At 45.2% G+C, this 24,330-nt stretch overlaps 1 protein-coding gene across 2 annotated transcripts in view; it reads left to right on the forward strand.

The window, feature by feature from the left end:
* The first annotated feature begins 392 nt into the window (after positions 1–392).
* The window catches only part of FTCDNL1 (formiminotransferase cyclodeaminase N-terminal like), a 48,585-nt gene continuing 24,647 nt past the window's right edge, over positions 393–24,330 (forward strand). Inside the window, exons 1-4 of one of the 2 annotated variants that reach the window (XM_075529271.1) lie at positions 393–548; positions 2,977–3,102; positions 6,350–6,445; positions 10,130–10,282. In XM_075529271.1, coding sequence (XP_075385386.1) covers positions 530–548; positions 2,977–3,102; positions 6,350–6,445; positions 10,130–10,282 — 394 coding nt within the window. In that variant the 5' untranslated portion in view covers positions 393–529. Of the gene's footprint in view, positions 549–583; positions 1,524–2,976; positions 3,103–6,349; positions 6,446–10,129; positions 10,283–24,330 lie in introns of those variants that run through there. The other variant, XM_075529272.1, reaches the window with a different exon arrangement.

The raw sequence follows: 24,330 nt of genomic DNA on the forward strand, positions 1-24,330 counted from the left end.
CCTGGTGGCCTGTGATCAATGACCAATGACCTAATCCTGCGATCCCCCTGCCGGCTTAAAAAGTCACCTCCTGGCAACCCGGAACACCGGGGAGCGCCCCAAGACCAGGGCGAAGGAAAGGCCATTCTGTGCAGAAGACGAGCCGCGTCAGGGCCCCGGGCGCGTGCGGCCCGAGCCGCGGAGGAGGAGCGGACGTTCAGGCGGCGGGTCCTTTGGGTGGAGGCGCCCCGGGGCGCAGCGGAGGCTGCGCGCGCGCCCGCTCCCGTCCGGCCGCCCCGGGGCGCGCGCACGTCGGCGCCGAGCGGGACCGCGAGCGGCCGGCCCAGCCTGCGCGGCCACGCCGCCGCCCGCGCCCCGGGGAGGAGCCTGCGCGCCCGCGGGCCTCGGGGCCGAGCGCGCGAGCAGCAGGGGCTGCGGCCGCTACTCGGGGGCCCTTCTTCGGCCCACGTGCCCGCGCCCGCGGAGAGCAGCCCGGCCCGGCCCGGCGCGCACCACGGTCCCGGGGCCACTCCGCCCGCCCGCAGTGCCCATGCGGAGCGCGCACCCAGGTGAAGCGGGGACGCGCCGCGGCCCGGCGGGCGCTCGGCCTGCTGGGCCTCCCGGGGAGGCAGGTGTTGGGTGCGCTCCCCGGAAGGAAGTGCGGCTGAGTGAGGGGCCCGCGGGCCAGGCGCTGTGGGCACCCGCACCGCAGTGTTGGCGCTCTTGGAGGGGGCGGGCAGAGACGCGGCCCCTGCCCACTGCCCAGCTCGACGGCCCTGCGAGCGTGGGCGCGTGGGCTGGAGGTAGATTCCGCCGACTCCCGCTTTGTGTGATGCTGCTGTCCACAGGGACTCAAACGTGGCATGCGAGGATGAAACGAAGCCTTTCTTTTGCACTGTGAGGGGTTGCCATAAACACCATTTGTTAAAAAGCATAATTATGTTGGGAAAGTACCTGATGAGACAATTAAGCTACATAAACACGGAAAACAAATGAAAACCAGAAGACGCCCACACCCCTGGTGTGGAGCAATTCGATTTATTTATTTATTTTTGCTTACGTAGAAACAGAGGTCTGAGCTGCTTCATGACAGCATTATTAATTTCTGGGAAAATCGAATGACCATATCTTTTTAATGAGGTTTTCGATTTTGAAGCCACGTGATCTGAAAACTTGCCTGCAAGCCTGAACTCACCTTGAAGCCCTGCACCTCCCTGTTCACGTGGTCAGGCCAACCACCAGCCGCAAACCGAAGTCAGGGGTTCTGTCCTGCGGGCACCGGGACTTGCACCGGAGGACCTTTTATTTAGCTCAGCGCCATGAACTCCACTTTTTGTCCCAAAGTTGCACATGGTTTACTCCCACCCCCGAGAAGATTCCCTGGCACAAGGTGACCCCTGTCAACTTTTCCTTAGACAATTTCCCGGGATATTTGTTTTTAGTTGTGCGAACTATTTATAAGAGGCTCCAAACTAAGTACGCTGGTACAGATGGGAACTGAGAACACAGGGAATCCAGGACAGATGAACCCCTCAGGACCAGTGGTGAGAGTGGTGATACCGGGAGGGTGGAGGGAAGGTGGGGTGGAAAGGGGGAACCAGTTCCAAGGATCTACATATAACCTTCTCCCTGGGGTATGGACAACAGAAAAGTGGGTGAAGGGAGTGGGTAAGTGATGGCAAAATAATAATTTATAAATTATCAAGAGTTCATAAGGGAGGGGGGAGCAGGGAGGGAGGGGGAAAATGAGCTGCTACCAAGGGCTCAAGCAGAAAGCAAATGTTTTGGGAATGATGATGGGAACAAATGTACAAATGTGCTTGACACAATGGATGTATGGATGGATTGTGATAAGAGTTGTATCAGCCCCCAATAAAATGATTAAAAAACGAGTCTCCAAATTGATGATCTTGAATAATGATCAAAATAATGATCATTATTTTGAGAAACTTTAACTCCTTTAGATTATAATAGCTCTTGAGGTATGGGAAAACAGTGAGTCAAAATATATCACCCTGAGCTATTAAAAAATGTCAGGTTGAGCTTCTAAACTCACGTCAATAAAACAATAGGTCACATTTTTGACCTCTTGAGTAATCACTGTTAAATTAGAGTCTATGTCAGCGTTCAGTTCAAGGTACAGGGTATCAGGAGGTGTTAAACAGATGCAGGAATTTAGGGGATCAAAGTACAAGAGAAACTTAGTCAAACAATCTCTTTGGAAGCACCCAATTCTGTCCCTTTTATTTTTTATTATTTTTTAATCCTCCAGGGGTAGGAACCTTTTCTTCCCAGGGGTCATTTGGATATTTATTACCTTGTTCACGGGCCATACAAAGTATTTTTCAACTGAAAAATTAACCTGCTGTATTTGACCAAAGCTTTAGTGGACTCACTCTTAACGAGGGGGCCAGCACTGCTTCTCTTTGGTGAGGGGTGTGAGGGTAGCTGACGGTGCTGGTTTCAGTACTGCCCTATGACCTGGCGCTCTCCTCCTCATTACACTGTTTCATGGCCTGTGGAGAACTCTTTTTGGCCATGACGTAGCTTTTATAAGAATGGGTTTATTACATAATCTCCCTCATTCCTTTTGCCTGCATTTCCCCAGAAAGTCTCAGTTAAGGAAAGAATCATGCCTATTTGCTAAATAGTACAGACCCTGGAAAGGGGAGACAAGAAGGAAGGCTGCTTAGGTTAACATTTGAACGGGCTTTTGTGGAAAAGCTTCATTTCCATGATAGAATTCGGCGAGGAACTTGCAAACTGTCTTAGAGTGGTTACTATGTTCAGCTGTCCATGGCTTCCTGGTTGAGTCCATCTCAGGATTTTGTCTGACTGTGTTCTCTAGAAATGAAATAGCGAAGTGTTCGTATTATTACTGTTGAATTTCCAAAAAGTCTCTCTCTCTCTTTCTCTCACTCGCCCTTTTTTTTATGGCTACTGGACATGAGAGTACGAGCAAAACTGAACTAGAGAATCTTGTTTTTCCTATTCCAGAAGAAATCGCCATGCCTCCCTCCAGACTGGGTCTGCGTTTGGCTGCCTGTTTACTAAACATTTCAGAAGCCAGAAGGAAACATGTTGTTGAGAACATAGCAAAAGCAGCGCTTCTTGAAGAAAATGGTAGGAACAAGTCACAATGGGAATGGCCTTTGCGGTGCTTTGATAGTGATGCTTGTCCTTTGCAGAGTGGCCATATAATGCTCTTCTTGCCTTCCCTACCCCCGGATACACCCGCATAAGCACCCTGCTATGACTGGCTCAGTCACTCAGTGTGCCCCTGTGCTCATTTCCAAACGCCTGCAAACCCTCAGCAGTGCAGAGCTCCCCGTTTGTGTGCGAGTCTCTGAGGTGCACATGGTTCATGGCTTGACAGGATCCGGAGGAAGATGAGTTTACATGGAGATGTAATGTTTGCCCTAATGGGCCGTTGGATCATTAATCAAATGGGCATAGTCATATAGTATCCTTTTTACACAACACTGAATAAAAAATAGACTTGCCAGATCCCAACTATTTTCCAAAGCATTCTTGCCAGCAAAGCCCCATGCCATCATGACTATATATATATAAATACACACATACACATATATATATATTTCCTACTCGGTTATCTGTATACATGTTTTTAGGCAATTTTAGTTGTGGATGTGCACAAGATCAGTCAGCAATCCAGTAGGAGAAACTAGAGCCCAAGACTCCTTACGCCCTGGGCCCAGGTTTGCTATAAGAGATACTATTTCTGTTTTTAAAAAATCCCTTGTTCAAATCTTCGTGGGATGGCATACCTTTCTGAGATATCTTTTGTGTGTATGTTACACACAACCCTCTCCCCTCATGTGTTACCAAATGTATAATCTTTTAAATAAAAATCTTTCTTTTTTATTAATCGACTGGCTCGGGACAACAGATGGGCATTAGGTCCCGGCCCTAAAGCATGGAGACCACTAATGTATTGTAGCATCTAATTCGTCTCTTTTCACTGGGCTACTGCAGTTCTAGAAAGGAGGGCATTTTCCCTAGTCCCTTTCTAACTAGGTGCACTTTCAAGTAACTGGAATCCTGATCATTACTGGTCAGGAAACTCCCCGGAATCTGTCGACAGCTGTGGCTTTGCCTCCTCTTTGCAGGAAGAGCGAGCTTGGGCTCCCCCTGGTCAGAAGCGGTGCACCTAATGGGCGTGGGTCCCCTGTCTCTCTGAGCAAGTGACTGCAGAGACTTTGAGGGGAGCCATACGCTGATGGACGCCCAGGCCTCCACTCAGTTTTTATCAGCTTATGAGTGGCAGCAGCTCAAATGGAATTATAGCTTTTATACTCCATTCCAAATACCAAACAATTTACTTCTTCCGAGAGTCACACTGACGGCTCCTCCTGCCAGCGGTCATCCCTCCCTAGATGCATGCTTAAGGAATTGCCGGCAAGAGTGCTCCATTCTTTCAGCATTTGATTCAATTGAATCACATGAAACGGAGAATAAAAGCACTTCAGAGGAAGATCTAGGATGAAAAAAAGAGACAACCTCCCCACTCCAACACCCCCCTGGTCCCCAACAAAACAGCAAAAAACCCACCCCACATTATATCTCTTTTCGTTCAGGAGCTAAAGAATGTTGGAAAATGACATGAAATTACAGGTTGTGTGCTCTTGTTCTGTTTCATGTTAATCGTTCTAAAAAATAAGAGTGAGGGAGTGCTGGGTAAGAAAATGAATGTGTTGTTTTACAAGTATCTGAAAGGCATTTATCTTTGAGTGGAGGGACCAACACAAAGCGAACAATATGTATTTTTTTTCTCATGCCGCAATGTAGGGCCCTTCGAGCAGTCTCCATGGGCTTAGGTAAAGACCCTGCTTTATCAAACGTAGACCATCGTCAGGGCAGTGCTCTGGAGACACTCGCTTGGCTCGGAGTGAGTGACATATGTTTATCTTCTCACGATGAAAATTAATCGTGTAGGCGGTTGTGAGCCCCGTGGTTCCCGAGTGGAACACATTCTTCCTTCCCTCTGAAAAGATAAATTGTGACGCTGCCAGGGGACAGGGAGGCCAGGTCTAATAGAGAAACGAAAGGTCTCATTACGTCTGAAGACTTTTGTCCTAGACTTTGACTTTGCTTTTGTAGGCTGAAGGGGACCTTTTAAGGAGCCTGAATCAGGCTTGTAAACATCAGAAATAACTTTGGGGTCGTGTGTGGCCGCCCCACAGGGGGTGGAGATGTTTCTCCTCCGGGTTACACATATTAGGGAGTCACAAGCCACCCCCACCTGGAAGTCGTTAACATCTAGATTCTAGAGCAGCGGTTCTCAACCTTCCTCATGTCGCGACGCTTTCATACAGTCCCTCTTGTTGTGGTGACCCCCCCCCCCCAACCATAAAATTATTTTTGTTGCTACTACATAGCTGTTATCTTGCTACTGTTATGCATCGGGCGATCCTGTGAAGGGGCGCCCCGCTGTTCCAGAGGGTGATGGGTGACCTCTGAAAAGGCGATGGAGTCCAACAACTTTCTAATGGACAGGTGTGTGAATCCCAGAAGCCTCTTCTGTAGGTACTAATTGGCCTAACCTGGTGCTTCTCAGGAGGAGCTCTGGTGACACTGTCAGTTGGGTGTTGGGCTTCTAATCGCAAGGCCAGCGGTTCAAACCTGCCACAGGAAAAAGAGCAGGTTGTCTGCTCCCTTAAAGGTTTGCAGCCTCATGAGCCCTAGATAGTCACTATGAGTCAGAATAGATTCGATGCCGGTGACTATTTCGTCCCTTTCTGTCTGTGTGCTCTTCCTGATGTCAGATTTTGATCTGTCACCATCACCACATGATTTGATTCTGACTGACAGCAATCCATGTGGGTCAAGAGTAGAGTTGTGTTTCAAAGGGCCCGTTTTTTTTTTCTTCCCAGAAGTAGATTGCCAGACCTCTCTTCTTAGGCACCTCTGGGTGAACTTGAACCTCCAACTTTTCAGTTAGCAGTTGGATACCTTTCCCTATCCAGGGAATCTGATTTTGACCCAGACATTTTGGTTTCTGGGTGTGGAAAGGGAAAATGGAGAGGATCTAGGAGATGAGATGAATGTGAAATGGAATTTAGAGTAATATGATTTGTTAATGGACGAAAGGCCACCATCTCAGACTGACAAAGGGAAATTTGGCAACTTCATTTGGCAAACTCCGTGTGAAGTCCAAGAGAAAGTGTCTGCTGGAGTCTGGGAAGGCTAGCTGGTGTTGAGCGGAGGGGTCTTGCTTACAGAGGAAGGCGTCCCAAGAAACGGGCCTGCTCAGCCAGTGTCACTGCCCAAGCTCACATTGGAGAGCTTTAAAAAATAATTTTGCAAGAAGGAATTCGGAGTTCATTATGTGATTTTTTTTTCTCTACAGGGAAGAACCATCCTGAAGTATCAGTGCTCAACATATTTTCTGATCTAGATTATAACAGATCAGTCATTACCATAGCAGCATCCATTGACACATTGGGTAAGCTTATGATTTCTACCTATATGTCTATTTTGATGAAGGTTAGGCTTTAGGTACATTTAAGAGGGTACCAAATCAACCCTGAAATTTTTTCAAAGATATGTATTTTTTACACAACAACCATATCACCTTCATAGCCCTCTCTATTATACTTAATACATTTGTCAAATCTGCAATTCCATTCATGGAAACATTTTCCAAACTCATCTGGATGGCTGACAGCACCTCCCTCGGTTTTTTTCACCTTCTCGATGTCGTCAAATCGCTGCCCTTTCATATCCCTCTTCATTCTCAGAAACAAAAAGACGTCACATGGAGTGAGGTCAGGTGAGTAAGGTGCGTGGGGCAAGAGAGGTACCGTATAGTATATACTTGTGTGTGAGCTGAGTTTTTCAACACATTTTAATGCAGTTTTTGTGGTAAAATTAGGCGTCACGGCTGTTATATGGGTCGGCTTATACTCTAGTACATACAGTATCCTGTTTTTAGCCCCAAACTGGCGCACTGAGATGGCTGCATGAGCAGGTGCATTGTTGTGGTGGTAAAACCAGTTCCCCCCACCCCCTGCCCCTGTCTGCCACAAATCAGGTCTTTTTTGTGGCACACTGTTACGCAATCTTTTCAGCACCTCTACATAGAAAGCTTGATGAAGACTCTGGCCTGGTGGAACGAGCTCCGAATGCACTACGAGTTGACATTTTCATCCATTCCCGAGCAGGAAACAACATTTCACAGCTGCACGTTCTCTTAAATTGGCCATCACAAAAAATGAGGTTCAAGCAAAACTGCTTTTACAAACAAATTCACTGTTTCCAGAGAGAACCTTCCCAAGGGACACCACTGGGTGCACTAACTCAGAGCAAGTTGCTCGATGCTCCCCTAGTAGGAAAAATGCATATTATGAAATCTTCTTTCCGCCCAGCACAATTCCATTTTGGGGGGGAGGGGAACCCCCTCAATGATGGTTCTTTAATGATTGATTTACTGTGTAAACTGAAGCCTTCCTTCCATGCTGGAAAAAACATACAAACAGGTACTGTTGAGTTGATTCTGTTGAGTGTGTGTCAGAGTAGAACTGTGCCTCACAGGGATCTCGTGCCTGGTGATGATGTTCAGATTACCAGGTCTTTATTCTGAGGCACCTCTGGGTGATCTTGCACCTCCAACCTTTCAGCTGTTTGCGCCACCCAGAGACTGACTCTTAATTTCAGGGGAGTCTTCATTTCCTCTTTATTCTGTACATGTGAATTTCACACGTCTTGCTTCCTCTTTATTTTAAAGTAAACTCCGATGTCCAAGAGCGAAAATGATACTTTTGCAGAGGATGGTCATGTATATGAGGGGACTTATAAAAAAGTTCATGGACAATTGAATCCAAAGATAAATATAAAATATATAAAGATTATTTCTTGAACATCAGTTTCATCAAGACCAAGACACTTTGTGAGTGATGAAATCAACCATTTAGTCTCTAAAGAACTGAGGGTTGGGGGACTGAACCACGTCAATGCAGTTGTTTTTCCATTATTAACTGAAGGAAAACGGGCGCCCTTCAAAGATGGCTGAAGTTAGGAAACAAGACATCAGAAGGAGCCAAATGAGGACGATCGGATAGATGAATAGTCATCTCTTTGAAAAGCTCACAAAAATGTCTTCACTTGATGAGACGAATGCGTGGGAGCTTGTCCTGGTGGAGAAGGACTCGCAGGTGGTTCTTTCCTGGTAGGGGTTTGACTAATTTTCTCAAAACGCTCTGAGGATGAGAAAATAATATCACTCTTTGCCCCTTGACAGAGTTAGCAAGCAAAATCCCTAAGTAGCCCTCCGCACCAATGGGTGCCACCAATGGGTGCCACCACCTTTGCTCTTGGATAGTCCATTTCCCAAACTAGGCCTTTTGTTTTGATTGGCCCTTTTCCACTTCTTGGTGGCTGTCGCTTTGGTTGTGCTTTGTTTTCAGGATTGTTCTGGTACAGCCACGTTTCATCTCTTGTTCCAGTTCTTCAAAGAAACGCTTCAGGATCTTCATCTCACTGGGTCCCAGTTTCCATTGCTCTTGTCTGCAGCTTACCTGGGCACACCAATTTTAGTCCTCATTTCAGCCAGAAGTTTACTCAACTTATATTTTTCAGTCAGAAAAAATTATGTAAGCCAAGCGATTAAGGTGTCTGGTGTTGACTATGGCTTCTACTGTTAGTCGACAGGTCTCTTCAATTAGGACATGAACAAGATTAATTATTTCCTTGAAAATTGATATGGATCATCTGCTGCCATCGGCTTCGTCGTCCATGTCATCTTGCCTCTTCTTCAGTTCCTGCTTGTAGACCACTGATTTTGGTGGCATTGTCTCCATATATATTTTTTTATAAAGCATCAGTTATTTCACCATTCTGTCATCCAAGCGTTACCATAAATTGGATGTTTCCCCTAGCTTTGATTTTAGCAGAATTCTTGTTGCTCTGACAAGGACTCTTTTCTTTTTTTTTTTTTTTTTAACAATTTATTGGGGTTGATACAATTCTTTTCACAGTTCATACATATACATACATCAATTGACAAGGACTCTTTTCAAGCGGCTCTCTTGGGCTGCGGAGTGCCTTAAACTGGATACTCTTCATACAGGGAAACAAATGTGGAGGAATGATTTTGGAGCAAAAAGGAAAAAAAAGTCATGTAGAGTTTTTTCTTAATATGCATTTTCCATGAACTTTAAAAGGCTCCTCATACTTGGTAGTGGGGAAAAAGCATCCTCAAGTGTTACGTTTTAAAGCAATAAAAGCAATTAGATTCCGTCTTAATTTAATTTCTAAATTGCCATGGAAACAAACAGGGTGAATGGCTGGCTGTGTTTTGGGGTTAGGAGCTCAAAATCTTGAGTTAGTGGCGTGGGATGGGCTGCATGTCTCGTCGCAGGGCTGGGGTGGGGGGAGTTTTAAGGTTTAGCAGGATGATTTGAACTAGAAGAATTATAGTTGTTTAAAAGAAAGACAAGTATCATTGTAGTATTGCCTAGTAAGAGATTTTAAATAATTTCAAGTAAATTTTATTTTCACGTAGCATGTTAACTTCTCTGAAAAGGTGTATTTGCTTTGAAAGTACAGCTCTGGCTGATAACGCCAAGCAAACACAGACAGATTCTTTTGAATGTTAACCATAAAACTAGACAAAAACCGTTGTCGTCGTTGCGGTTAACCTCTGTTGCCAAAATCTCATCTCACCGCGCTCGGGCTAATAATATAAACTCTTAGATGTTTATGATATTCAAATGCTTGTGCAGATCTGAATAAATAATTCAATGGAAAATCTAATTGCTGAACACGAGTAAAACCAAAATAAATATTTACACTTTTAAAATTCATGCTGGGTAGGTATTTTAATACAGTACCTAATAAAATATTTTGAAAGTAACAATGGTTTTTATCAGATTACCTCGATAAATTTAAAGTGACTTGCCTAAGAAACACAACGTTGTTAAAGACTGTATAAACAGTGCATAACTCCTCCATTTTGGGAAGAAAAACCTGGAAGAAATTTGACATTTTATGACACTCGGGAAAGTGCAGTTGATGCGTTTTATTTGTCATCATTTTGAATGAGAAAAGAATCTTATACACAGATTACAATCATGGCACGGATTAACCTTGTACAATGTTACTTTTTTTTTTTCAATGTTACATTTTTCAGGAAGTTCTGTTCTTGCTGCCTGTGGGGAAGCCTTCCGGTCTATCAACATGGAGGCGCAGGACGGGATCCATCCTTGCCTCGGAGCGGTGGACCTGATCCCAATTTACCCTCTCTCTGGGGTCGCAGTGGAAGAGTGTGGCTCTGTGGCCAGAAGTAAGAGACCGCTTGGGCTTGTGGGTTGTTCCTTAATGTAAACGCTTTTACAAAGCAGAACAGCGCGCGAGCGGATACTCACTCCTGGCTCCGTGGGAGAGTGGACCTTGAGGAATCTTATCGACGGTCAGCTCTTACGCGTGGCAGTGGCACGCGGTGTCCGGAGAACTCATCCTTCGGCTTTCTGCCCCACAGCATCATGTACCACAAAACGCGAGGGACGTGGCAACCCCCGGCGCGCCCCCAGTCGCTGATGTGGTCCCCTACAGGGTAGCAGTGGGCAGCGAGGCCGCAGCAGTGTTCTCACGAGTCGCTCAGCCTTGCAGGGCCGGCCGTGGTGCGCTCTGCCCATCTGGATCCCATTTTCGCGAGCAGGCCTAATGATGAGGCTGAAAAGCCACTTACATGTTACCTCCTACCCTTTTTCTCTGCTTCTTTTTCCCTCCCCCTTTCCTTCCTATGTACCACTTGCGCTGAGATTTTCTGGAGAGCCAAACTGTCACATGCTTGACTTCAGCCCCGGGGGTAACTTTAATTTGGAAAATTTGGGCTCTTGTCACTTGAGGTGTGTTCGAATGCGGCCACTTGGGAGAGGGGCGCGCCTTTTGCGGGGACTGTCCAGCAGCGGCGTGGTTAATTGTCCTTCGGGGGCGTCTGCTGCAGGATAATTGCATTCTGCTCCGGATGACCTCAGAACTCCCCATGCTGCTGCCTCACTTCTATTTCATAATGAATTGTCTACCACTGGGGATGCGGATCTGGACGTTCGCTGAGCTACACGGAGCACGAGCAATAGGAAATGAGACTCACTTCCAAAGGAACACTCATGGCTTGTGCTCCGTTTTAATGCGACCTGACAGTTGGAGCGTTGTTTCCCAGGGAAATCTTGGCCTCTGATTCACTTCCTTTTGATGCAAGGAAGAGTTAAAATTTAGCCTGGGAGAAACTGTTTCACACAAAAATGAAGAGTGCAGAGTGGTCCAGACCAGAATAATGATTTTAATTGTCTTCAAAACAATTATGGACAATTACATTAAATCTCAAATTAGCTAGTACATGGAGTTCTTCATTACATCAGGACAAGTCTAGCCCAGATGTTCGCCCTTGTGTAGAAGACGGTTGGGAGTCGGGGGCTCTGGACCCAGTCCGTCTCCCTTCCCGTGCCCTTTTGCTTCATTGGCAGCTACTGTACCTCATGATTTAAACATGGACATTTCTAATTAAATGAGAGCTCAGCTGCATTCTTGAACTAATTTATAACATTTGATTTGAAATGTAATAGCTTCAATCTTCATCTGATTAAAAACAGTCATATACTGTACATGGTTACTATTTTGATGCTCCAACATGCAGTTTTTATTTTTACATCCCCCTTTTCTACACAGCTGTTCATCTAATATCATCCAATTTTTTAAGGTTTTTTTTCTTTTGTAACAGCATGCTCACACATTCTTACGAGGCACAGCTATTCCGCTCCGAGGACCCCGCTGGGCTCAGAAGAGGAAAGGGATGTTTTCACTAGGACAGACCCCTCCCAAGGAAGGCAGCCTCGATACAGAATTTCAGTAACTTTCTGGAAGGAGCAATAGAGGACATTCTGGATAGATCAGTATTGATTTATGAATGTGGGGAAATCCCATGATCTTTTATTTCCATTTGTCCACAAACTTTCTTATTTTGAGACTTTTTATTGTAAATGAGGTGAAGTTTTACAGAGCAGATCATAGTTTTACATTCAACAGTTCATCTACATTGTGATTCAACTCAGTCATTGAAATCCTGCGCCCCCCCCCCTAACTGTTTGAAGCCCCTTGTTTGTTCATGTATGTAAAATTTCCGAATGATATTTTTGGCTTCAGCTATAAGCTTGCTTATGTGTGAAGGGTCCAAAGCAAAAGCAAATTAACTACCACTGAGTCAATTCTGACTCAAAGCAACCCAATAAGGCGGAGTAGACCTGGTTGTGTGGATTTCTGAGACTGTAAGTCTTTCTGGAAATAGAAAACCTCATCTTTCCCCTCCCGAAGGGCTAGTGGTTTCAAGCTGCTGACCTGGTACAGTTCTGGATTTAGGTGCAACTAGAAAATGTAACGATTGTTTTTTACAGCGTTACATTTTTAAAGCAGTTCTGTTCTTGCTGCCTGTTTGGAAGCCTTCCAGTCTATCAACATGGACGTCCAAGCGGGAATCCAGCCTTGCTGGGAGCAGTGGACCTGATTGCAGCTGGCCCTTCTTCTAGGAGAGGCATGGAAGAAATACCTCCTGCCTGGAGGAGGGGATTAGTCAACTGAACTCCATCATTGGTGTTCAGGGGACACATAAATATTAACAAAATTATTTCTAGGCTTATATGTACGTGTTTATACACATGCACGTGCACACACAGACACGATTTTGTGTAGCATTTTCGTTTAGGACTCCTAGAGCAAATAAAGAGGACAGCATGCAGAGGAGCAGAGGGGAGAGGACCTGAGGCTCCGCAGAGGCTTTGCTGAGGCTGGCAGAACGCAGACCTAGGATGGAGTGATGTGGGAAAGGCGTTCGTGCCAATGATGAAGATTGCAGCTCTAGAGGTAACCAGAGGCCAGGTTCTGAAGTTTTATCCACCAGATGAAAGGCCTTAAAGTCTGTCCTACAGGCAGTGGGGAGGCATTGAGGAGTTTACAGCAGGCAATGGTGTGGTTGGACTTGAATTTTGGAAAGATCTGGCCACAGGAGAAAGATGGATGAAAGGCAGGCAGGGCAGGAGGAAAGGCCATGGTGGCTACAGCAGTTACTCAGGGCTCCCCAAGCTGGGCACCTTCTAACAGTACCATTGATGATCTCCCAGACCTGGGGAGTCCAAGTCCTTAAATCCGGCTGTCCGCAGGGCCTTATTCTCTCTGAAGGCGAAGATCCTCCGCTGCCTCCTTCCAGCTTCCAGTGGTTCCTGACATTCCTTGGCTTCTTGATATGTCACGTTGACGCATGCTTCCCTCTTCACCCGGCGTGCTCCTTCGGTGTCTGTTCTCTTCTGTTGGTGTACGGATACCTCTTCCAGGAGCTTAGGGGCCTCTCCTCCATTCCAAAAGCCTGTTGACAAACATGTACACGTTTTGGTTTCATACTTCAGACCTTTGGGGGAGATGTAATTTAATTTTTAACAGTGGCCTGGAGACATTGGAGATAGGTGATAGGATGTTTGGGATTTGGGGGGCAAAGTACTGAGAGGGAAAACAGGAAGAAAGGAGACTTTTTGGAAAGAGCATGACTACATTTTGTATTGCTGCCACGCGGATATACATTTAGAGCTTAGGACAGAGCGAGAGCTGGTCTATATACTGAAAGAAGAAGTCTGAGCTGCACTTTTGTGTTTCAGAATACTGATGCAGCACTGAAGTGCTTGTTAGTCTTGGCCAAGAAATTTGGTAGAAGACTACCTGACCAACCAATTGGAAGAGATCCACATTTATGTCCATTCCCAGAAAGGCTACCCAATTGAATGTGGAAATTATCTAAAGATATCACTATTATTACTTTAACATAAACTTCTGTTTAAAGTAATTAAAAGACAATTACAGCCAGACAATCAAGTGAGATTCCGAGAGGACACGGAATGAGTGATCTCATTGCTGGCATCAGGCGGATCTTGGCTGAGAGCAAGAGCTCCAGGAAGATGTTTCCTTGTGATTCTTTGACTACGCAAAGGCACCCACCTGTGTGGACTACAGCATTCTTTGGATAAATGAAAATGGCAGAACTTTTCATTGTTCTCCTGATAAACCTGTACACAAACCAAGAGAGAGTCATCATTCCCACAGAACAAAGTTCAAAGGAAAAATGTGGACGGAGTTGTAACTGTTCATCATGCTTATTCAGTGTGTGTGCTGAGCAAGGCCATGTAGAAGCTGGACTAAATGAGGAAGAACATGGAATTAGGATCGGAGAAATGCCCATGAACAACCTGGAACATGCAGATGACACAAACTTGCTTGCCGAAAGCAAGGAAGACTTAGGGTACTTGGTAGTGAAGATCAAGCATTTTTTAGTATGGGTTACAAATCAGTGTCAAGAAAACAAAAATCCTCATAATTGCACTCAGAAACAGAATCATGATAAACAGAGAACAGATTGATGCCAAGAAATCAACGTGTTGCATCGGGCAAGTCTGTTGCAAACACAAGATCGTCTTCAAGTGTTGAAGAGCAAAATGTCACTGGGAAAGCTAAGGCGTTCCCGATCCAAGCCATGGCGTTTTCAGATGCATCAGATGTGTGTGAAAACTGGAGAGTCATCGATGGCTGAAGGATGGTGTTGATGACGGCTGTTGGCTGTACCGCGGACTGCCAGAAGAACAAGCAAATCTGACGGCCGGAAGTCCACCCAGAATGCTCCTTGAAAGTGGGTGGGCGCAGGCACAGGTGCAACCGTGACGATGGTGCAGTCACGGCCACGTCTCTTCCCATCGTGCACAGTAGCGCTGTGGGTAGGAACTAACTCAAGGGACCCTAACAAAATACAGACTTTCATCTCTTGTTTTCCATTTTATACAAAACCCCACATTTAATCTAGTAGGCCATGTGTCTTGTTTTTCCTCTGTTATGTCTATACTTTTTCTTCTCCTTCCCTTTATTCCTTCCATCTTTCGTCTTCCCACTTTTCCCGCGATAGCTGTCTTCTTTATTTTGCTTTTTAAGAGTGATTTATGTGTGCAGGTAAAATGAAAATAATGAGGTTTGTGCTTTAAAATCAATTACCTACAGAATTCCTCCACCCTCCAGTCACCATATTTATGCTTCCATGAATTTCTCCCCAGAGCCAAGCACTTTTCTACGTTGTTTCTTAGGCTCTATCTCCTAGCTCCGTATAGCTCAACATCAAGCTTATATTGGTACTTCTAAATGTGTCTGTTTCAGCAATTATCTAGCCACTTCTCACTGCAGAAAGTGAGTTTCACTTTCTTTTACCATACCCCACTCCAGCATACAAACACTGCCGAATCTTTTCTCCTCTCAGTCTGCTGTTGTAGTCAGTCAGGTGCCCCGGGTCAGTTCTAATTCATAGCCCAACAGAACGGAACACTGCCAGATCCTGAGCCATCCTCACAATCATTGTGTTCGAGCCCCTTGTTGCAGCCATGGTCTCTTCCTTGAGCCCACCAACCTTTAACTTCATCGAGCATGATTTTCATGTCCAACGACTCATCTCTCCTGATAACATGTCTAAGCATGTGAGACAGAGTCTCCTCACCCTTGTTTCCAAGGAGAATTCTGGTTGTATTTCTTCCAAGACAGATTTGTTTATTTTTTGGTAGTCCACATTCTTTGCCAGTACCATCATTTAAATGCATAAATTCTTCTTCAGTCTTCCATATTCATTGTCCAGTTTCCACACACATCTGAGATGATGGAAGATCATCTAAGGTCAGCCTTACAGCTGTACTTTAGTTCTTCGAGTGACACGTTTGCTTTTCAGCAATTCAAAGAGCTCTTGTTCAGTAGATTTGCCCAATGCAGTGCGTTGTTTGATGTCTTTACTGCGGCTTCCATGAGCCTTGATTGTGACCCAAGCAAGACGGAATCCTTGACACCTTTAGTGCTACCTGTTGGTCCTGTTTTGAGGAGCTTGGGCTTCTTTACAGCGAGCTGTCCTCCACACGAAGGCCCACCACTCTTGATCTTCACAGCAAGTAATTCAAGCAAGTACTTGACTCTCACCAAGCAAGCTGTGTCATTTGCATATCGTAGGTTGTTAATAAGCCTTCCTCCAATCCTGATGCCCTATTCTTTGTATTATAATCCAGCTTTTCTGGTTATTTGTTCCACATACAGAGTGAACAGGATGACCCTGTTTACAATAAAGCGTCACGAGAAGGACTGAGTAAGATGAAAGGGAAAGATCAGAGCAAAATGTACCCAGGCGCGTTCCAGTGATTTGCCAGTGACAGTGGGCTGACAACGTGAGCTGCCACGAAATCTGCCACTAACCCTTGGCACCCCCATTCATGGCAAGGTCAGACTATGACCCATAGGGTTTTTTCCTGGCTGGTTTTTCAGAAGCAGGGTACAGGCATCATTCCTAGTCTCTCAGTCTGGAAGCTTTGCTGAGCCCTGTTCCTAACAACACTGGTTGCTGTAGCACTTGAGGCACATTGCCTGGGAGTTAATTGAACCCGACTCACCTACATGGAAGGCCAGGATTTTTTCCATTGAACCACCACTTCCGCAGGGTCCTAAAACCAAATCAATAGCAGCAACAAACCCTAGTGCTGTTGAAGCAATCACCACACTGTTAAAAGACACACTGGCGTCATCGAGTTTTCTTGGCCGTTCTTCTCCGTGGACGCTGATGGCCGAACCTTGCTTCTGTGGCAGTGTTGGCTGGGCAGGTTCACAGCCAACTTTAAAGGCGAGGCCATCCACACCTATGCGTTCATTCAGCGGCAGGGAAACGTTTGTTTATGTCCTTGATCACTGAGGCTATTATTAAGAGGGCTGGGATGAGGACGTCCTAGCCAAGGGAGAATTGACTAAAGAACTGACACCCACACAGTGACTTTTCTGGCTTTTCTAAAAATATGTAACCCATTAATGGATTTGATTAGCAGTCATCAGCCTTGGAGATGTTTTCTCAAGTACTTTTAGGTCTTGGAGAACACGCGCCAGGGTAGATTCACACAGTGTCAACATTTGGTGGCAGTCTTGAGACCCCTTTGATTACCTTATTACAGATTGTCAAAACATGAATTGATCTGGCAAACCCAGAACAACTTTTCACTTCAAGACTTCTCTGTGCCTCTGGTTGCTATGGAAATTTTTTTTCATAAAATAGTCTTAGTTTGGTTTAGATTAGTATTTGAGATAAGACTTGGGTTCGGATGTCATTTTCTCCACTATCAGCACTACCCTTACTCCCATGACGTGAGAACAATGGTTGCTTTTTCACCAGTGTGTTTAACATTGTTTTAGGGCATATATAGAATGTAGAAAAACTATAAGATACTTCCACCACATAAAAGGTGAAAAGGCAAGGGGCCCTGCCTTGAGAAAGGACTTAATATATTAAGATTGGTGTCATGTTATTTGAGTATAGTTTTACTCCGAGGTAGAGTTATCAGCTTGCTGACAATCGCGTATTGCTACAGGTTTGCTACATGCAACCACATTGTATACTTACCACCGAAGAGCAGGTTCGAATGCGGAAAGAAAGGCCAGATGGAGACTGACCCATGCTAGCCTAATCTTCCACGACCAGCAGTTATGGGTGGACCTAACCCTCCTGAAAAAGCTGCACTCATTTCACTTACTTTGGCTGTTGCCTACATGTGAGCAAGGTAAGACCCATGGGCCAACCCTTGGCCAAGGAGGGCCTGAGCTCCTATGTCTCCGCGGTGGACAATTCTGAGGCGCATGTCTGCTTGCCCATACTCAACTGCCATCGAGTTGATTCCAATAGTGATGACCATACGGGCAATACGTCTTGGCATTGGCTTCTCTTCCTCCCCTGTTTCACACTTGATGTGTGTTGAATAGAGGCTGTTGGATATATTGACATCGATGTCCTTTAAGACTCTGTTAATGGGAAGAAGTAGGAAGAATGAATGCGCTTATAATGAATATTTACTTAACTAGGGAAGCCTGGTCTAGAAATCCAATATAAGATTCCTCACAGAACACTGGGTGACCCTTTCCTGACCACTGCTTCATGCAAGGGAACACTATGGAAACCGTTAGGCCTTCACTGCGGCCATAGCAGCAGTGGCAATCCTGGCTCCTCGATGTTTAGGGACTTCAGGCTGCCTGGTTTTTAGCAGATATCTCATATCACCCAGAGACTGATATTCTCCATGGCTGCTGGTGGGGCTTCCGAAACGGTGGAGCAACAGAGGCTGTACACCAGATGACCGCATCGCATCTGGTACTAGCTCCTTGCTCTCAGACTCCCGAGTTTCAGGATGCTTCTCCTGAACACCTTTTCCTTCTTTCTCCGTTCTCCTAGTGTTTACATGGACTCCCAGTATTAAGGCCACTGAGTGTAGAAAGCAGTGACTGAGTGGCCCAGTGACACTAGTGACGTTGAGGTTAAGTACCTAAGTTCAAGTCTTCCTTCACCCTGCCATGTCCACCAATCTTTCACTTCACCTCTCCTGGAAAAGTAAGAATGTGCTTCTTGAGAGACTTGGAGCAAGCGATGAAAAGAAAAAGACCAACGTATGCTTATGTTATTTATTTCCATAGTAATTATGACATCATCATAATGGAAAGAATGAGCACTTACTTTATGGCCACTAGAGTCATATATATTAAAGAATTCATTCTCTACTTTTAATTACCCAAAGCGAGATGGTAAACTAATGCCTAGAGATAGCCCTTGTTGTCAGTGGCCCTCCCCATTGTGTGTGTGTGTGTGTGTGTGTGTGTGTGATGGCCTCCTGGCCAGGCTTGAGTCTTGTGCTCTTGAGGTAGGGGTGGAGGGTGGTTCTAATGGGAGTAAGGAAAAAGCAGTCAAATGTTGACGACCTTTTGCCAATCCAAAGAGGAACGTGGGCCACAGGGTCACGTTACAGCTGTAGGATTTGACAGAGGAGAGAAAGAAGGAAGAAGGCTTGGGTAGACTTAACAGGAGGAGATTGTAAGTGGCATGCTCTGTCCCATTCACATTTTGAACCCATTACACAGATGAGAAAGGGAGATAGTACCATTATTGCTGAGAAAGCTAATATTGGTGGCCAAACTTCCCCAACCAGAGAATTAGAGCACATTCTCAGGCAGTCATGGGTCCTATTGAACCCCACAGGCCTGCATCTGCAAGCTTTGTGGCAAGGAGAAGGGTACTGGAAGGTGTGTTTCCTGGTGAAAGCGAGGAAGAAGAGCAGAGGGAGGGAGAAGGAGATGCGAGTTTGTCTCTAAAACTCATCAGTCTGTGAATAAATATTGGGATGGAGCCAGGTCAGCAGAATGACACAGTGGAACTGTGGGAGGAGACATCAGGAGTGGGCAGGAACCTCGTTTTCCTCATAGGAGAGTGGAAGAAGGGGGAGGTGGGTCTTTGATGGAGAGGCCTCAGCCAGGTTTGAGACTGCTGTGAGCTACCCGAGCATTGCAGGTGGCCAGTTGCTAGGAAAGTGGGTGGGAGCAGAACATGGACAAGCAAACCAGACTGTCTCATCGAAACCCTGTGTTCGGTTCTGCTGTTTCCCAACCAGGTAGTGTTCATTCTGTTGGGCGTAAGGTTGCTATGGGTCAGAACCAGCTTGATGGCACCGAACAATAACATTTCTTAAATACGATGAGTTGGGAAGCCTAGCTAGATGTTAGTTGCTGGGTTGCGTAGGCTTTAGATCGAAGACTCTTTTTGTATCACTGATGCATTGTCTAGAACAAGGATGCCTGGCCAGCCCCAAGACTCCGCCACTTCTCATTTGAACTACTCCGTGTGGAAAGCCCCAGCTTGTCATTAGCCCACTGAAAGAGAGGGAGGGGTTTTTATGAAAGAGAGAGAGAGAGAAAAGGTGGAAGGATAGGTTTATTACAAACTCCACCTACTGTTTACATTTCTCTGTTTATCTGCTCACGAGTGTCTGATCAGCATGAAATAGCCAGCGATATCACATTGAGTAGCTAGACAGGGAAGCTAAATGGTAAGTGAGGAAATAAGAATTTTGCAGCCAAGGAAATCTGAATTCAAATCCAAAGCCTGTTATTTATTTGTCAACTGTTAAGGGAAAAAAACAACTTTTTTATCAGCTTAAAATGTTTTATTATGTACAAAGTGGGGGAAAGATTACCACCGTATAGTGACAGTTATGAGACATAATGATTAGGTCAGGCCTCTAAAACTCAGCCTCCACCAGTAGATGTTACGGTTAGTGCCATCGAATCAGTTCTGGCCCAAAATGACCTTGTTCACAACAGAACCCATAGATGACAGTCCTTATTTTCAGAGACTCCATGGCCTTATTGAAGCACAGGCTGAGCAGGTGGACATGAGGCGACCCTCCTGGATGCTGAGAAAGCTGTAGATGCCATTCTCTGTGCCATAGATCACCACTGCAGACGAGGTGCCTTTGCCAAAGGGTTTGCTGGACAAGATGTCAGAAAACCACTCCAGCAGGAGCTCGCTGATGTTCTTTCAGCCCTAAACTTCTCACTTTTATACCAAACAGTTTCTTTATTTTTCATCTGTAAATGATGCTTAGTTCCTAGTTCAGAGAATACTAGAAAGAAAAATGAAAAGGCATTTGTGAACATCTAAAAAGTACTCGAGTGCCTTTTATATTCTCATTTATCATCCTGTTATTATGATATAGAGAAAAGAATGAAGTCGTTAAGGATTTCATCTTGCTTGGATGCATAAGCAATGCTCATGGAAGCAGCAGTCAAGAGATTAAAGGACGTATTGCATGAGGTGAGGTGAATCTGCTGCACAAGACCTTGTTTAAAGTATTGAAAGGCAAGGCTGTTACTTTGAGGACTAAGGTGCACCTGACCAAGCCATGGTATTTTCAGGCACCTCGTATCCATGATGAGAAAGTTGGACATTGAATAAAGAAGTCCGAAGAAGAATGGACAGACTTGAACTGTGGGGCTGGAGATTGCTGACAGTTCCATGGACTGCCGCCAAATCTGGCTTGGAAGTATTGGAGGCAGGGCTGGCGAGGCTTCATTTCACAGACTTTGGGCGTGTTGTGAGGAGCGGGCAGTCCCGAGAGAGGGACATCATGCTTGGTCCAGTGGAGGGACAATGAAGGAGAGGAAGGCCCCAGTGATTGACACAGTGGTGACAACAATGGGCTCAGGAATGGGGACAATTGGGAGTATGGCGCAGGACTGTGCTGTGTTTTGTATTGTGCTACATAGGGTCGTTTGGGTTGTAACTCACTCAATGGCACCTAACAACAACAACAACATGATTCCAACAGGAAGACTGGGCTGTCAAATTTGTACCTGAAATAATTAAAGAGCACCGCAGGGCAGAATACAATATGGTTTAGAATGTGCTAAGAGAATCGCCTAGGAAAGTGCCGGTCTCCAAGTGAGTGATATGTTGGCTACACCAAGAGGTAAACCTATTTATTTATGCCCTGCAAAGGAATAACGTGACTCAGATAGAAGTATATCTGTAAGTCATAACTGTCACTCTAAAATCATAGAAACCTTCATGGAACAAAAATATCAAAAGGTGATGGTATTGTTTCTCGACATAGCCTCCATCTAGGTCTCCACCACTGATGGTACTCTTTCCACCTCTCCCTCCCTTCCCCAAAGTATTCCGGGCTCTTTGAGTCAGCACTGTTTCGATTTCCATCAACAGGGCAGTGTGGGCATTCTTGGGAGAGACTCAATGTTCTTTGAGTTTGGGAAGAAGTCCGGAGGGGCAAGATCAGTGATGTAGGGTGAGATTCGAGGAGGACGGCCCTTGCCACGTGTGCAGAAGAATGAGCAGGGACATCGTTGTGAGAGGGAAAATCCCCCAGTGCACCTTTTCATCCCTTTTCCTCACCGATGCAGTGTCCACTTTTCTTCAGACTTCTTTCTGATAAGCCCCTGTGATGATCTTGTGTCCTTGGAGAGCATCTACAAGATTATCCCCAGGGGATTCCTTGACACAGTGGTCGTAACCTTCTGAACTGACCTTCCTGCCTGGACTTGAACTGGCCCTGCAGATCCCTTGGGAGTCACTATTTTGATTGGACCCTTTATTTTAACAATACTAAGACTGGGAGCCATGTGGCCTAGTGGATTACACCCTGAGCTTCTGACTGCAAGGTCAGCTGCTTGAAACCTCCATTTGCTTCACGCAAGAACCACGAGGCTTTCTGAGCCCGTAAAGAATTGTAGTCTCAGAAGCCCACTGGCACCGTTCTACGTTGTCCCGTGGGGCCGCCAGGTGTCAGGATCTACTTGATGGCAGTGAGTTTGGTTTGATTTTGGTTCTAGTGAGACTAAAACAAATGTGTTACTGAGATAACTGTGTGCAGTATGCAGCCATTCATTGACTGCAGAGACATGTTTTAATATGCCTTAAAAACAAACCAGCCCATGCACGTACAAACTGTGCAAATATGTTTTAACTTACTTTCTTACATACATATGCATACACCCCAACACATATATATCCATATAACTGTGTAGTATATTAAGAGTTTGTGGAAAACATTAGTATAAGGTATCTATAATTAGGATAGAGGATGTATCTTTTCTTCCCATTTTATAGCTGGAAAATAGAAAATTAAGAAACATATTCATATTTTTCTATCAAGATAGGAACTAAGCATAAGATTCCTCATAACTGTTTATTAGACACTACCTAAAACTTTTTACTAGTGCACTCTTTCAAAATCTCAAGCTGAACAAAGAACATTCAAGTTAACCTCTCACCACCTGCCCTATTTCTAGACCCTTGACCTGCCCCAGGCAAGTTATGATAGGAACATACTTACGGACAAAACTCATTGCCACTGAGTTGATTCTGACTCATAATGACCTTACAGGACAAAATAGAACTGCCCCTGTGGGCTTCCAAGACTCTTGTGGGAGTAAAATTGGTTCTAATCCAGAATCCCCCTAGGCTTTCTTACTTGCATATATACATATACATCCAATATAGAACTGCTTATGTTTATAATATAAAAGCAATCAGACTTTTCCTTTCAGCAAGATGTCATGAAACTCTCACCCTAGAAGTACAGATAGTTTTAGACCATTTGACCTCTGTGTAGTTATCGTGGTAGGGATCGATCACATTTTACCTATTGTCGTATTTGTAGACATTCAGATTATTTCTCATTGTTCCTCATACTAATAACATTGCAGTGAGCATTCTTGGATCAGCTTCCTGATGTACACATGCAAGAATTTCTCTAGAGTATACAAAGCAATGGAATTGTTAGGTACAGATATTTTAAAAGTGTTATTGATTAATTGTTATGCTGAAATGAATCAAATTACTCTTTTTACACCTCCTCTTCATAATACCAAACCAAAACCGAATAAAACCAACAAACTTGCCACCATCAAGTCCATGCCGATTCATCGCGGCCATGCAGGACAGAGTAGAACTGTCCCCGTGGGCTTCTCGGGGAGCATGTGGTCTCGTCTTTCTCCCGCACAGCAGCCGCGGGTTCAGAGTGCTGACCTGTGCTCGGCAGCCCCGTGTGTAACCCCGGCCCCAGAAAGGCTCCTTCTTTTTCAGAAGAGGTCAACTTCTGTGTCCCTTTGCATTTTACTTTGTCCTGCCATGCTAGTGTTACAAGGAGAACTAGTAAATACAAATGAGATTACTTCTTTTGAAACTTAGATACTGTTGTCAGCATATCATTATTTGCAAGCTTAGTTGCCGTTGCGAAATAAAATGGTGATGGTAAACGGTAGCATCCGGCGATGTGGCATGGAGCTTTGCTTTCCCCTTAACGTGCTTTCTGCTACTTTACGGAACAAACGTCAACAGAACATGTCAGTGGAAATGCAATTTAGGAATTGCGCTTGATCTCGTTTTTTCAGCCTAATGTTTCTGTTCTTTCATCGTAAAGATCAGCTGCATTGTATTTTTTCCAGCCCCTTAGAATAACATCCAACTCGAGTCAGCATGTTTAATGCACTTCTCAATGATGTTTTAGCACCATACATTTTTGTATCTCGTGCATGTGTACATATGGTAAAAATTTCTTCAAGTCCCCTCCCCATTGCGGTTGCTTTGTTAATGCAGTGTTTGTGTTGGAGCGGTTACCGCCCCGCGCCTTAACTCACAGCGCGGGGCGTAATGAGATGGCTTTGATGGTGGTGTCAGAGTCTAGTGGGATGGTCGCAGCCTCACACTTCAAAGCCGAGCATCTGGGGTGAATACTGGGTAGCTTTGTACTCTTTGTGGATGGTCAGGAGACAATTCTTAACAGCTCGGTTTAATGAAGACATTGGAAAAGAAATGCTTTATCTTTAAAATAATGTTGCATTGCAAAGAGAAATTTCCACTGTTCCCTTCAACAGAGCAAACTCCCCGGACTTTTTCCGAGTGTGCATGTAATTAGAAGCAGTGCAGCGGCGTGCTGCTCTGCTGTGTTTTCAGATGTT

Source organism: Tenrec ecaudatus, chromosome 13 (assembly GCF_050624435.1).
Source record: "Tenrec ecaudatus isolate mTenEca1 chromosome 13, mTenEca1.hap1, whole genome shotgun sequence".
In the NCBI taxonomy this organism is placed as follows: Eukaryota; Metazoa; Chordata; class Mammalia; order Afrosoricida; family Tenrecidae; genus Tenrec; species Tenrec ecaudatus.